This window comes from Prionailurus bengalensis, chromosome B4 (genome assembly GCF_016509475.1).
Source record: "Prionailurus bengalensis isolate Pbe53 chromosome B4, Fcat_Pben_1.1_paternal_pri, whole genome shotgun sequence".
NCBI classification, from domain to species: Eukaryota; Metazoa; Chordata; class Mammalia; order Carnivora; family Felidae; genus Prionailurus; species Prionailurus bengalensis.
Window position 1 is genome coordinate 102,536,793 of NC_057358.1, and position 15,316 is coordinate 102,552,108.

The 15,316-nt window shown below is 34.8% G+C and overlaps 1 protein-coding gene across 4 annotated transcripts in view; it reads left to right on the forward strand.

Annotated features, from left to right (window-relative positions):
• Positions 1 to 15,316, forward strand: part of SYT1 (synaptotagmin 1) — a 557,388-nt gene that overhangs the window by 385,960 nt on the left and 156,112 nt on the right. For 3 of the 4 annotated variants that reach the window (XM_043561579.1, XM_043561578.1, XM_043561580.1), the window contains 2 exons: positions 6,493 to 6,677; positions 12,654 to 12,776. In XM_043561579.1, coding sequence (XP_043417514.1) covers positions 6,493 to 6,677; positions 12,654 to 12,776 — 308 coding nt within the window. The remainder of the gene's footprint in view (positions 1 to 6,492; positions 6,678 to 12,653; positions 12,777 to 15,316) is intronic. The other variant, XM_043561577.1, reaches the window with a different exon arrangement.

A 15,316-nucleotide genomic window follows, 5' to 3' on the forward strand; every position in this document is an offset into this window, starting at 1 on the left:
GGAAAATGATGTTTTTCAATCTGAGAATAACATTTTTATTGTAGAAAGACTCTTTACCTAGTTGCTTTCATCAATAAATGTCCCCCTAGAGCACTAAATTTGTACACAACAGCACATCAAGGCATGTAGCTTCTATCTGAAAACACCATATTATGCTCTAAGTACCAAGTTTGGCAAATATAATTTTACTTCTTTTAAAAAAGTAAATAAGACCTAGTTTTTATCACATAGGAAATAAATAGAAAGCTTCATGCTTGGGACTGTATTATAGCCCTGTAAAAAATGCCAGGAAAGTAGATGTTCAATAAATATGTGTTTGATTCAAAACTGTTTCAGGGGTGGCTGGTGGCTCAGTCAGTTAAGTGTCCGACCTAGGCTCAGGTCATGATCTCGTGGTTTGTGATTTTGAGCCCCGCGTCAGGCTCTGTATTGTCTGTCAGTTGAGAGCCTGGAGCCTACTTCGGATTCTGTGTCTCCCTCTCTCTCTGCCCCTCCCCCACTCATGCTCTGTCTCTCAAAAAAATTAATAAACATTAAAACAAACTTTTTTTAATACTTACTTTTTTAGACTGCTTAACTTATGCCAACTCCTCATGAAAGAAAGACCTCTCCTGATAAGGGGAAATCGTTGTTTGGGTTTTTGTCTCCCCCAAAAGAAGACCTGCTAATGCAAATTTACTTCTAAGTGGTTCTAAATTATTTTTATTGTGTTTTCATTAAATACCAGGACTTCAGTTCATAAATAATCCACAAAGATCTGAGTTTTGAGTTACTAAGAAGTGAATTTCAGGTGTAGAAAGGGGGCATATTAAAATACCTTTGATATCTTTGTATAGATTTGGATTCTTTTTTATTTTTAAATAATGTGCCTTTTTTTTTACTAGCCTAATACAAACCACCCAATGTATTCCACCACATAGTATTTCTTATTGGGTTGGAGGGGAAATTTTAGAAAATATACTTAATATCTTTATTTAAAAATCTGTCAACACTGGCACTTTTGCTGAGCCTTGAGATACAGAAATCACTTAAATGACTGAAGAAGAAGAATAACATTTCAAGAAAGGAGGAATATACTTGAGAAAGATACAGGGGTAGAACTGAACAAAGAACAATGGGTGACTCAGTCACATGGGGGTAACATCAGGCCGCTACTTTACAAGTAGAAATAGATGTAAAAGAAACATAAAACATATTGAAGAAGAAATGGCACCACTTTTCATGCAATCAGACTTGGGATAAAATTTTCTACATGGTTCCCATGTCAAGAGGTCAGCAATAATTGAAGCACTGAGAGGACCCATAGAGCTAGCTTGGGGAACTGGTTTGAGAAGACGACAGATTCATCTAGAGGAAACAGTCTAGAGGCAGTGGGAAACACAGACCCAGCATATACAAGAGGGGACAGAATGGAATAACTGACGTAAAAGTTTAAGACATGGGAAAGAATGGGCTCAACAGTGAGTCCATGTGAAGGTGATCAAGGGGCTAAGAACTTTGAATAACAACTCCATTTAAAGACATGGGAATGGGAAAGGAAAGGGGGAAAATGTCAGACCCATGCAAGAAGGTAAGGGCAATAGAAACAAAAGCAGAAGGACATTTCAAAAAGGAATTTATGATCAAGATCTCATACCACAGACAGTGTTGCTTGCGTTTGGCCACAAGAAAGCCATTGCTTATCTTGGGTACAATGTTAGTGTCATGAGAATGGTTGCAGAAGAGACAAAGGGGGTAAATCAGAAGATCACAGAAAATATAGCAATAGTCCACAGTAATATTCCAATTGTATGATCATCTATGTGCCGCATACCACCTATCTCTTGAGGTCTGTTTTGTATCTCGAGTTTTCTATCCCTGCTATGATGAATTCCACAGATGTAAAACTACACACATTTCTTATTTTCTAGTTCTGGAGATCAGAAGTCCAAAATAGGTTTCACCAAGCTAAAATCAAACTGTCAGAAGTGCTGATTCCTTTTCTAATCCCCAACTTTGAGATAGAATTAACAAATAACATTGTCTAAATTTAAAATGTACATTGGAATGACTTGATAAACATATTTTGAAATAATTACAATAGGGCTCATCAATATAGCTATTACCTCACATAACTAAGCATGTGTGGTAAGAACACAAGATTTACTCTTTCAGCAAATTTCAACTACACAATACGGTATTGTTAACTGTAGTCACTGTGCTATACATGACATCCCCAAAACTTATTCATCTTCTGATTAAAAGTTTGTACCCTTTGACCTACATCTTCCCATTTATCCCAACCCCCAGTCCCTGATAACCACCATTCTACTCTCTTTCCTGGAGTTCTCCACTTTTATAGGTTTTGCATTTAATCATGATCATACAGGGCTTGTCTGTACAACTTCTATCACTGACTTATCTCACTCAGCATAATGCCCTGAGGAGCCATCCATGTTGCCACAAGTTGCAGGATTTCTTTCTTTTTTATGGCCAAAGAATACTCCAATTGTGTATGTGTGTATGTATATGTACATGTGTATGTGTATGTGTGTGTGTGTGTGTGTAACATACATATATATTACATTTTCTTTATCCCTTCATCCATTAATGGACCCTTAGGTTGTTGTTGTTTTTTAAGATATATTTATTTTGAGAGAGTGAGAGAGAGAGAGTAAGCACAAGTGGGAGAGGGGCAGAGAACAAGGAAGAGAGAGAATCCCAAGCAGGCTCCATGATGTCAGCACAGACCCCAATGTGGGGCTCCATCCCACAAACAGTGAGAACATGACCTGAGCCAACATCAAGAGTTGGTCTCTTAATCGACTGAGCCACCCAGGATCAGTTTCTTCATCTTGGCTATTATGAACAATAATACTACAGTGAACATAGAGGTGCATATACCACTTCAAAATAGTAATTTTTTTTTATTTCCTTGAGATATATACCTAGAATGGGATTGCTAGATCATATGGTAGTTGTATTTTTTTTATTTTTTTAGGAATCTCCATACTCTTTTCCATAATGGTTGTATGAATAGATTCCTTCTTAAAACTGTATGGGAGAATGCATTTCCTTGTCTTTTCCAGCTTCTAGAGGACACTCCTTGGTTCATGGTCCCTTTCTCCATCGTCAAAATCAAAAGCACAGAATCTTCCACTTTCTGATTCTGAAATTCCTATCTGCCTCTTTGACTTATAAGGACTCTAGTAATGACATCAGTTCTATCTGGATGTAACCCAGAGTAATCTCCCCATCTCAAGATCCTAAATCATCTATGTGAAGTCATTTTGCCATTGTAAGGTAACATATTCACAGGTCCCAGAGAATATCATGTGGACATTTCAGAAGAACCATAATTCTTCCTATCACAAAGTCTAAGTTAAAACACCAGAAGCAGTTTAAAATTGACTTTGACTTAATTCTTATGCATCAGTTTACCTTTGGGTTAAATAATGTGCGATTAATTCATTAACTGGAAAATGAAAATCACATTTCTAATGGAAAACTTCTACACTAGTCTATTATTTTCTGCTGAAAGGTCTTTAAGTTAAATGTTAAAATTCTTGTTATGAAATTCCATTTAATGATAGTTGGGTAGCAATAATAATAAGCTAATAGCTTTCTGCCAAAAGCAGTATTTTTCTGAGCCCATTTTTTGTTGAAGCTATACTTTATTATGGAAATCACACTTGGCAGCATCTTATGCTGTCATTTATTTTCACTTTTTTAATATAAAATGTTTTATTAAAAAGGTTTCAAAGCTAAAGATTTTTCCTTTGTATACATTTAAGATACGTACATTTTTTACCTACTAAAGATATTTTGAACTTTTCAAACTATTGGACCTACTAATGTAAAGATATTTTGAATTTCTCAAACTATTGGATCTATATTTTTTCCTCTTTATACAGTTTTTCCTGTATACAATTAAAGGGATAATGAATAAACCTGCTATGAATATTGAGATAACATATAAAGTTGTAGCAGTTGCTAGCCCCTATTTAGTTTTCAATTTTTAGCCTAATATAAAATACATTTCATGAGATTTTTTCACTAATATTCAAACATTTCTATAAATACTACTAATGAATTATCCTATAGATGGTGTTTCTTACTAAACTTCCCAAATTCCAAATATTTGGCTGTTCTCCACAGGAGCATTTAAGGTGGTAATTCAATTCAAATAACTGAATTTAATTATAAATGGTGGTTTATATTCCAAGTATCTATTCAGTCAGGTTTTCATATGGGTACACAAAATGATACCCTTCAGGTTTTTAAATTCTATCTCAAGGTGCTGGTAACTTGTGAGACAAATCCTGTTAATTTCATATATTCATTATAGAATATTCCAAGTTAAAATTAAGCTACTCAGAAGATCCAACCTAGAGTATGGTAGCACTTTAAGAAATAAAAGTCACAAAATAAGATTTTCTCAGTGGTTATAATTTACCTTCAGGTTGCAGTATGTAAGATTTCCTCCTATAATCCTATGTTCCTATTTCTTTAATTCCTTTTGATTAAATAATGTCCCCATGCTTTCACTGTCTATTTTCTTTTTGTGAAGTTGTCAAGTGATCTCTGTAATTTAAGAGACTTTTATGTAGCTCTCTGAGAGACTATCATACAAGTCCAACTAGAAGAATAATTTACGAGGCTCAAAATGAAGGGTCATTATTAATACTGTCCTGCCTGCAATGAATATGTAGACTCTTTCGTTCATGCATGGCAGGGTTTTAACTAGATCAAAAGAGGCAGAAGGTTTTAAATGAGGTGTTATGAATGATATTCATTGGTTACATAAGTTTCATTTACATTTTTAAAAATATGATTGTTTAATGAGATTACAGAACATAAAACATGTCATTTGGTGTTGGCTTATATATAACTTTCAAATATTTCTTTGGCTAAAAACACAATTTCAGAAGTTGTGCTTTTATATAGTCTAACATTTATCAGCCAATCGTAAGCTAGAATAATAATATGCATGGTAAGTATTCTACATTATAAAGCTAAACACAGGAGGACAGCTAAGAGTGGGTTTTCTCAGTTTTTTGAAGAGGTTAATTTTTAAGTGCTTTTACTTTATCAAAGCATTCCTGACTTGTATTCAGCAATCACTGATACTAATGATGTTTATGTAGGTGGAAGAAAATAGTACCTCTTCTTACCATTTCAATGTCCAGTGTCTTTTCTTAATTACAACAGGCAAATCTAATTATTTCTTCTGATCAATCTCAATAATTGAATAATTCCTTTCCAGGCAAAATGAAATCTTAAACATTTCCACAAGAGTTTGTTTTTTTTTAATATAAGCACACGGTATACGATATGCCAAATAAGAAAATGGATTGACTTTTAGTAGATGGACAACTGTAATAGAAAAATGTTTATGTGTTTGAGTATATTTATTTATATATTCTTTATTATTTTAAAAAGAGCCTTCAAACCTGAAGCCTCTCTTCTTACCTAAAAATCACCTCTTCTTCCTCTCGATTCTCCCTGGTATAGCCACTGAACTCTACGTTTTTCAATGTGTATTTATTAGTGTGCGTATTTTATGTCCCCACATATACTCTGAGTGTTCTGTGTTACCCATAATATTTAGCCCCATGCCTTAAAAATAGCCAATGAATTCTGCTATATGCTGGATGCCACTCTAAATTTTTTAGTATATTAACTCCCTTAATTTTCAAAGGAGATGAAATGGGTACCACTGTTATCTTCACTTTATCGTGAAGGAAACTAACTCAGAACAGTTACGCCATCTAGCCAGAGTCACACAGCCTGAAAGTGGCCAAGCCCGAATCAGTGCCTGGTTTTAGAGCCGTTGAACACATACACTCTGCCCTGCCTCTGGAGACCTTGAACAGGCCAATGTCCTACTTTTAGAGTAGGTAACTTGCAGAGCACCAAGTACTTCTTCCTAACCTTTATTATCATTATGTTATTTATTTTCTCTGGTTATTTGATTGACGTCTGTCCCTCCCATTATGCCCAAAACATATTCATAGAACCTCTAGTATGTAATAGATGAGTAACAGCAGCTAATACGTATTAAGCATTTACCATGTGCCATGAAATACATCTTATTTTAATCTTCAAAAAGTCTATGATACCTACCAATTTACCTCTACTTTAGAGGTGAGAAGACGGAGGGCAAAGGGAAGTTAGGTAACTTGCTCAAGGTCACACAGCTAATAAATGGTGGAGCCAGTATTTAAACTCAAAGGCCAAACTCCAAAGCTGTGCTCTGAATGAAGGAAGGAATGGATTCATGGAACTCTAACTTGGAGGAAAGAATATTGAACCTGTGGGGAAGGGTGAATTGGAAACAATAGAAACCATCATCCTGCCAGAGGAAACACGGGTAACATAGCACAGAACAGTGTGCCTGGAGCACTCAATAGATGCAAATTAATCAGTGAATATCTTTGTAGCCCATGAGTTAAAAGACTTTGCATATGTAATGTTTATTACTAATGCTCTCTGCCTATTTTCCTCTTTCAGTGCCACCGTGGGCCTTAATTGCCATAGCCATAGTCGCCGTCCTTTTAGTCCTGACCTGCTGCTTTTGTATCTGTAAGAAATGTTTGTTCAAAAAGAAAAACAAGAAGAAGGGAAAAGAAAAGGGAGGCAAGAATGCCATTAACATGAAAGATGTGAAAGACTTAGGGAAGACCATGAAAGATCAGGTAATGTATTCATTCCACATTACTTCTTAGATGACTTCATTGACAGTTAATAAATGGTTTATTGTTTTATGCCAGATAAGCATAGATATCAACAAATTCTGGACAGATGTCACTGCTGTAGAAATGCTTTGCAATCCTTTCAGTCACTACTGAACATCCCAAAGTGCAATGAAAACATTTGGTAGGGTTTTCCAGTCTCTTAAGCATATGAACCAGAAAAGGGCATCCATGACCATCAGGGCCATCTTGACAGGTCCAGCATACTGGAATGATGCCTGAATATTTTGACTACATCTGTTCAGCCAGTCTTAATTGCATTTAGAGTTAGAGAAACAGAATAAAGGGTATCTGAATGTTCCCCCTCTTGGGAAAGGCGCCCTTCTAACATCACTGTTCATAATCTCTGTTAAGTAACTGAGACTTATGGCTACTGATCATACTTGATGAAAATTACCATTTCTACATATCATATTGAAATATATCTCAATAATTAATGCTCAGGAATAGTGAATTAACCAGGTAAAGGGAGAGAACTATTAGCTAGTCCTAAAGAACAAGGTATAATTTTAAGGCAAAATTCTTGTTTCATTAAGTTAGGGACAATTAAACCATAACACAGATTATAAAATCCATCCAGCTGGGTTATCTTCCCAAGGCTTTGGATGTTCTTTACAGTGTTGTCTACATTTACTAAATTAACTGGATGATTTGGTTCAGAATAAAGTTTACTATTAATAATTAAAATTAAAGCCCTCTTCATTATTTTTTGGAATCATATTCATAGTGTTTATCTCTAAAACAAACACTTAATTCATATTAAAAATGTAAATGTAGAGCTTTTTCATAGAAATAACATTCTCAATTACCTTTGTTTCCCTTCAAATTGAAAAGTTCTATTTATTCCCAAATAGCAACAGATATTGACAGTTTTTAAAATTCTTTACATAGTATTAATTACTATTAATTGAACTCTTATATAGGTGAATCTCATTAAGAACAATTTAGTCAAGGAGGGCATTTCTAGTACATTTGCACAGTTTCCTACTTAAACATACACTCAGGGCATCAACCCCACTCCCCACCTTGAGTTTTAAACACTTTTTCTCAAAGACTCTGTAATGTCTATTGACAATTTCGCAAAGTCTCTTTTGCACTCACTGAACTTGTGTTTGGTTTCAGAGCTATAGAATCGATGGAGCGCCTGTACTCCTGCTCAGAGAGCTTTGTCCTGAGCACAAAACAACAAGATTTACATTTTTCTGAATGTTTCTAATCACAGCCACAGAAGTCCATGCACCCACATTCAACCACAGAGGTCTAATAAAGATTTTTCTCTGTAGTTCATTTGCTACATAGAAACTGAAATTTGAAAACATGTCTTGCTTTATTTCAACATTTTCTATAACAAGCAGAACTTGATAGAGATTTCTTTGAACAATGTATTGTGAGATTAGCATAAAAACAGTGTGCTATACAGACATGGACTGAATGTGTAGATGAATTTCAGCTGTATCTATGAAACAACACGAAAATACAGCCCTATCGTTTTCACAACTACAAGTCAAATGTCATTTTCCCAAATCCTAGAATTAACAAAAGCACCAAATAATGTTAAATTGTAACTGTATCATTCTTTTCTCACATAAGAAATTTGTATTTTTCTTTGTGGAATTTGTTATGTATGATGTAAGATTGTAATTTATAGTATAGTAGTGGTGTTTATTACCCCTGTTATGACCTGGATAAATGACCAAGATCTCAAAATGCTAAATACAGAAAATTGATAGTGGTTCATTTTTCATGGGTCACCTATTCCTTTGGATGGGAGGGGAAGAGAAAAAAGTAAAAAAGGAATACTAGTAGGAAGTCAGTGATAGTTTATAATAATCTACTATTACAACAAAGTAGTCAAGATTTCAACCACTCAAAAAGATCTCATCCTTTCAAGTATATTACTTGTCCATACAGGATTTTGGAGCTCTTATTTTATGAATAACTAAGTGTACAGAATGAAATACAATTTGGACAAATAAAAAGAGGCCCAGTTGTGTAACAGTAGCTTAAGGTTCTTTTTAAGACAGGCAACAGTAGTTAATAATGTGTTCTATTTTTTAGGAGGAAGGATGATGAAGCAAAATAGAATGTACAGTTTTAGGATGTATGTCAAATGTCGGTCATCCAAATTCAAAATAGTATAAACAGAAAACTTAAAGAAAAATTTAACAAAAAAACTTAAGAAAATTATTCTTAAATAATTACATTTTCAGAATATTTTAAACGTAATATTTATGTGAAAATGGGAAAAACAAGTACAGTCTATGACTCTCATTTACAAACAGAACAGATGCAAGAGGCATTTTATATAGGATTTTTTAAGATACATGGGCTCCAGGGCCACCAGTAAGTTTTTTACCATTTCAATCTGTGTAGGAATGAACAGAAATTCAAATTTCCATGCTCATGGCTATCCGTCTCTATGTTAAAATTTCACAACCAACTAGGAATCTTTAAATCCCGCAATGACAAACTAACTGGTAATAATGTGTTTATACAGAGTGAGACTTATAATTAAAGGGGTTTATTTTTATTTTTTTTTTTTTTTAATTCCTTAAAGCTTGACAACACTGAAAATGCAGAGAGGCAATACCAACTTGCAAAGTCATAGGTCTGGAATGGTCATTTCTCCATGGTTTTCACTAATGTGTGTGGATATTTTAATTTTTATTTCTTCCTTCTATGTCCTCCTTATCTGTGTTATGTCTCATGACTGTTCTGGACTGTCCCTTGCGGTAGGTTTCCTCTGCTCTTTAGAAACCCCTAGTCAACGCTCGGATACATTTAGTGGCCTGGCCGCTGGGGCTCCACGGCTCAGGGTGTACCATTCTGACACACATCAAGAGGCTGAACTAAATTGATTTCTTTTTCTTAAGATAAAGGATTCTCATTTTAACCATTCCTAACTGATTAAATACAACAGTATTAGAAAGCTCAAGTTTTTAACTGATGGGCATGGAAAGAAAATCCAGTCCCTTGTGCTACTTTTTAAGTGTGCCTTATCAAATCCAAATCTGAACAATTTAACTTAGAATAACTTCTCTTTCTAATGATTTGTAAATTAAGCACTTTTTGAATGTCGAAGCAAGCCAGAAGCATGTACACCAAATCTTTGAAATTTTAAATAAGATCTGATGTTCCTAAGATACCTTTCACTACTGCAATTTAGCAAACCATCAAAACTGCTGGGTTTACAAGCTTTTTCCTCTGCATTTTGTTGGGGGTAGGGGGTGGAGGGGTATTGCTCTTGAGATATTATAATAGCTACTGATTTAATAAATCTGAGTTTAATGTGATGGTACAGAAGATGTCCTGCTTGAGCTCAGCCCTCAGGACAAGAATAGACTTAATCATTTCAGTGATGAACAGTGACACGGAGAAATTATCAAAAATTTAGCCCTATTTCATGCAGAATAATCGCAGAGATGGTCCTGCACCTTTTATTAGGGCGAAAACCGCTTAGGAAGAAGGAGATTTAATATCTCCGCTATCTCAAATTGCACTCGGATGAAACATGATATGTAAATTGTCAGTTCTGAAAGAGACTTTTGAGAAAGTATTTTAATCCATGAGTTTTTTGATAATCATAGAGTAACGTGTAGATTTTTTAGACAGAAATATGCATTAAATAGTTTGCCATTCTTTTTAAAAACTAAAAATCTTACAGGGAGGCAATTTACCTAAGCTGTAGTTTCCTAGGCACATCGATTAGAGTGTTAAAGACTTAACATGCAGCCAAGGTTTTGAAAGGGCCTCAGTTCCTCTAATTAAACTCAGTAGTCTTTTCTGGTCACTTTGCTACTGTGTTCCCTTTAATGACTTCCCCCCCCCCAACCCACCCAAGTTGAAAGATTAAGTTTTTAAGTAATTACATTAATTGTTTCCTGCCTTTGACTATCAGTAAGCACATCAACATTTTACCAGTCAGGAAAACATCTAAGTATGAACTTTCCAAATGAAATGGTGTATGGCTAACCAGATTTGTGAAAGTTTCTACCCACACATAATAACAGTAATATTCAATTTTCCAAACTCATTGTAGGCTCCTGAAAATTTTCCAGAAGCACAGAGTAGGGGAGGCACCTCTAACTACAGCTCAACTCTATATGATCCTCCCACCCAAATGAGTGATACGATGCCACCACATCTCCACTTTTTTTTTTTTTTTTAAGGATCGAATTGGAGTTAGTGAAAAGAGCCAAAATGGACAATCTTGTCAATTCAGTGCCTTTTTGAAGCAGAGACCCTTTGTATAAGTGGATGAGTTAATAGTAAAGCTTTCTCTTAACAGAGAAGAAAGATCATACAATCTGGAAGGTGGGGAGAGGTTGGGTAATGGAGCTGTAGTTTGACAACTCATGCCTTTCTGAAATCTGGGTATGCTTCTGGAATTTGAGTTCTACAAGGATTCTCCGATCTAAGTCGATGACAAGAGTTAAGATTCCTTTACCTTGTCATAGATATAAAGCAATCTATCACACACACACAGCAATGAAAATGCCATAACCAAACACTAGGGAAGAATATTTACTATATATATAGTAAATATATGTGTGTGTGTGTGGGTGCGTGGGTGTGTATGTATGTATATATATATATATATACACACACATATATATATTTATATATACATATACATATATATATATATATATATATCCCCACCCACAGAAAAGTTGAAACCAGTAAAATACAGAGTTTCTAGAAATAAGTAAGAGCAGAACAAAATGCTAGCAAATTTAGCGAAGGATATATACAAGTAGTCCCCAGAAGAAAAAATACAAACGGTTAAAGATTTTAAAAATTTTCAACCTCACTAGTAGTCAGGGAAATGTAATTTTATCACTTTTTAATTCTGAATAACTATGTGAAGTTTTTTAAATTTTTTTTTCTAATTCTGTAAGGCAAGAAGAATCCATATCCCTAAAAAAAAAAAAAGTCCTAATATTTACCTTTATAACTTCTTTTATTTCAGCACAACTATTGTGCTTAATGGGAAAATATACACTTTCAAAAGAGAGGAGCATCTGAATGTATTTTATCAAATAATGAGCTTTCTAGTATTTCAATTTACAGTACACTTCAGTTTTAGGTTATCAAGAATATTCAGTTGGTCCAAACTGGGTTTTGAGAGTTCAGTACCATGATTTTTGTTCACTAATGCAAAACAAATGTTTATACTGATTTCAGTTTGACAAAATGGCAAACATAACTGCTTTTATTTTTTTTTAATATAAAACAGACCCATAAATCAATTTAATTCAGCCTAGCTTTCTGTGGAGCTGTTATAAAAATGAAATGGTAAACTGAAACTAGACATGGCATAGATTTTTCTCTAAACATGCATTTGCTGGTGGCATGTTATCTCCACTTTTTCCATAACCATTAGAAACGTACATGTGAAACATAGGAAATTAAAAGTCTTGGAGAATCACTTACTCGGCTACCTTTCTCATAGGAAAAAAGGCAAGAAAAGGCCACGCATTTCATACAAGTACTCCACTGCATGTAACGATGATGTTTTACATGATGCTTCGATCTCTTTAAACTACATGAATGTGAAACCTGGCCTGGTTAATAGCATGTTTATCATATCTCTGAAAGAAGCAGTTTTATCAAAGCCAAACATGATACCAAGTTGACATTTTCTTTGCAACGACTTTACATTTTTTGCTTGCAATATTCTGAGGGGCTTCTTCCATTGCTTCCATGTTGCTTGCTGGTTGGGGAAAAAAATTCCGTGCACAAGTGGAATTTTAAAAGTTATCTAAGCAGCAAATGTGAATGTGTGTCAGACAAACGGATTTCCAGCATCTTTGTGCTTTTGCTTCTAACAGCTTGGAAGTATAACCAGAGGCCCAGGTGAATATGGGTTTCCATGAATTCACTTGAGCTCACATATAATCCATTCCCTACTCATAGGCTCTAAAGGATGATGATGCTGAAACCGGACTGACTGATGGGGAAGAAAAAGAAGAACCCAAAGAAGAGGAGAAATTGGGGAAACTTCAATATTCGCTGGATTACGATTTCCAGAATAACCAGGTATGGGGGGGGGGGGGGTGGAGGAAATGACTTCTAATTCCATTACATTTTCTGAAATTACCAAGTAGAAATTGAAGCAAGATACTTCCTAAAACATTTCGTTTGCTGCGAGGGGAAAATGCAATTATCAAAGCTATGGATGAAATCGAAGTACAGGCAGTCCCCTACTTGCTAATTTAACTTCTGGTAATTAGAATTCACAGTATTCAACCGATTACATCTGCTTATGGCACTTACAGCAGGCAAGCAGAATACAAATGAACTTGGGAGTAGTCAGTCTGATTCTGACAGCTCCCAGCCACAGTGTCACCTCCACTGGCCCCTCAGCCTGAGCTTGAACAATCTCTCCTGGAATGTATGGAATTTAGATCCAAACAGGGTGAGGAACCATTGAAGTAAACCACCATTCAACCAAAGCTTCCAAACAAAATGTAGGGGTACCTGGGTGGCTCAGTCAGTTAAGCATCCAGCTCTCGATTCCAGCTCAGGTCATGATCTCACTCACAGTTGGGAGATCAAGCCCCATATTGGGCTCCATGCTGGGCGTGGAATCTGCTTACGATTCTCTCTCTCCCTCTACCCCACCCTCTCCTCTCTCAAAAAATAACAGTAAAACAAAATGTAACTGTGTGATAAGGAATCCAAGATGAAAAATTAATTGCCTTCCATGAATTTCAAAGGCACAAATGCCTTATATAATATGATACCAGGTAAAATTCCTAGCATGCATAAGCTAACCGTTCTTGAAAAGTAGAAAGACCAGCAACGTCATTTCTAGTGCCTGTGACTTCTGCCCAAAAAGTGACAAGGAACTGAAGACAGTAATATAACAATCATTCCTGCTTCAATTTCTCAAAAAGCCACGAAGTGACACCTAGATAAATGATAGTATTAGGTACCTTTTAGTAACCGTGTTATAGAGGTAGCTCAAAGATAAAGGTTAAAAATCCCTACATTTAAAAAAAAAGAAAAAAACCTTCTAGGACACATGAAATTGACCATGTCTCTCTATCTTCTGAACTGTTAAATTCAAAAGCTAGATAAGAATTAGTGGAGTCAGCGGAATTAGAGATCAGGCTGTTAAGAATCTTCAGGACAGTGTCCACATCTGACAAGCAGAGTTTTAACTGTCTCTGTTGTTTTGCTTCTCTCATCTTTTTAGAGGAAAAAAAAGTGATAATATAAATACATTTACTACTAACACAGCTTGTGTTATTTCCAGTTTCGTGAGGAATGAATAAATAGAACAAATACCAATGCTCAACTTTGAGCACCGAAGTCCAAAGTCAGTAACACTATGAGAGCTCTACACAGTTGCAAGAATTCTAGGAATATTTATTTATTTATTTATTTATTTATTTATTTATTTATTTATTTTTAGAAATTGACAGTTTAAGTAATGTCTTCACTTTCCAAATTTCTAGAGAGTTCTTCATGAAGAATGTATTGATATGCTCTATCATACTAAAAACGTTTATTTGATCAGCTTCATTACAGCCATGGCTAGTCATTTCATAATACATTCTAGAAAGCTGCATTTTGGTTACAGATACAAGTTTATAGGTATGGATTTATACACATCTATAGGCATACTATAGTTAATAGTTAATTAAAATAGGGAATTTATAGTTAATTATAACTAAAATAGGGAATTTGTGGTCATTTTTATCCCAGCTACCAAAATTTGGTCATCAGGAGTTGGTTGAGAGTAAAACTTCCTATTATTTACATATTCTGGCAAAGATGAAGGTCAATACATGTTATCTTAACATGTAACATTTTTTCCAGAAATTTAACCTTCCTTTATATGTGTATCCAGTATTTTTTAATACTTTATTCTACTTTCATATTACCCAGTAGAAATCTAGTGGTATCTCATCCTGGTTAGTCATAATTTTGAAACTTCTAAGTCAGCTTAAATTCTTTAAGTATCATTTTATAAAGAATTTTTAAGAAAATAGCATTTTTCTTACTCATATGTAATGAGTGCTTTTATTGTTCCCTTTCTAGCAAACATCAAATTGTTAAAAAGGTATTTCATTCTGAGGTCTAGGAGAGTCCACCTGATGAAATATTTTTTAATTAGTATGCATTGATTTTTTTTCCAAAAGTTCTCAGCTAATCTAATTTATAAAATGAATCTATGAGTCATGAAATATAGTGTGAGGAATTTTATATATTAAGCTATAATCAAATATACATGTTTGCTTACAAAAACTAAAACACAACTGTAAAGTACTCTAAATGAGAGGCTTTCATGGCAGAGAGAAATGTGATATTTATCTTCCAAGCAGAAGAGGGGGGAGTTGGAAGAAGTAACTCCACCCCTTGTCAAAAAATTTCCAAAACTCTTTAGAATGTAAGTCACCTAGGTTTAAAGAGTTTAGGTTATAGGACAACTGCATTCCTTCCCAAAAGAAAATTCCTTTCAAAAAGTGAGGAGAAGGGGCACCTGAGTGGCTCAGTCAGTTAAGCATCTGACTCCTGATTTTGGCTCAAGTCATGATCTCACGGTACGTAGGATCGAGCCCGGCATCGGG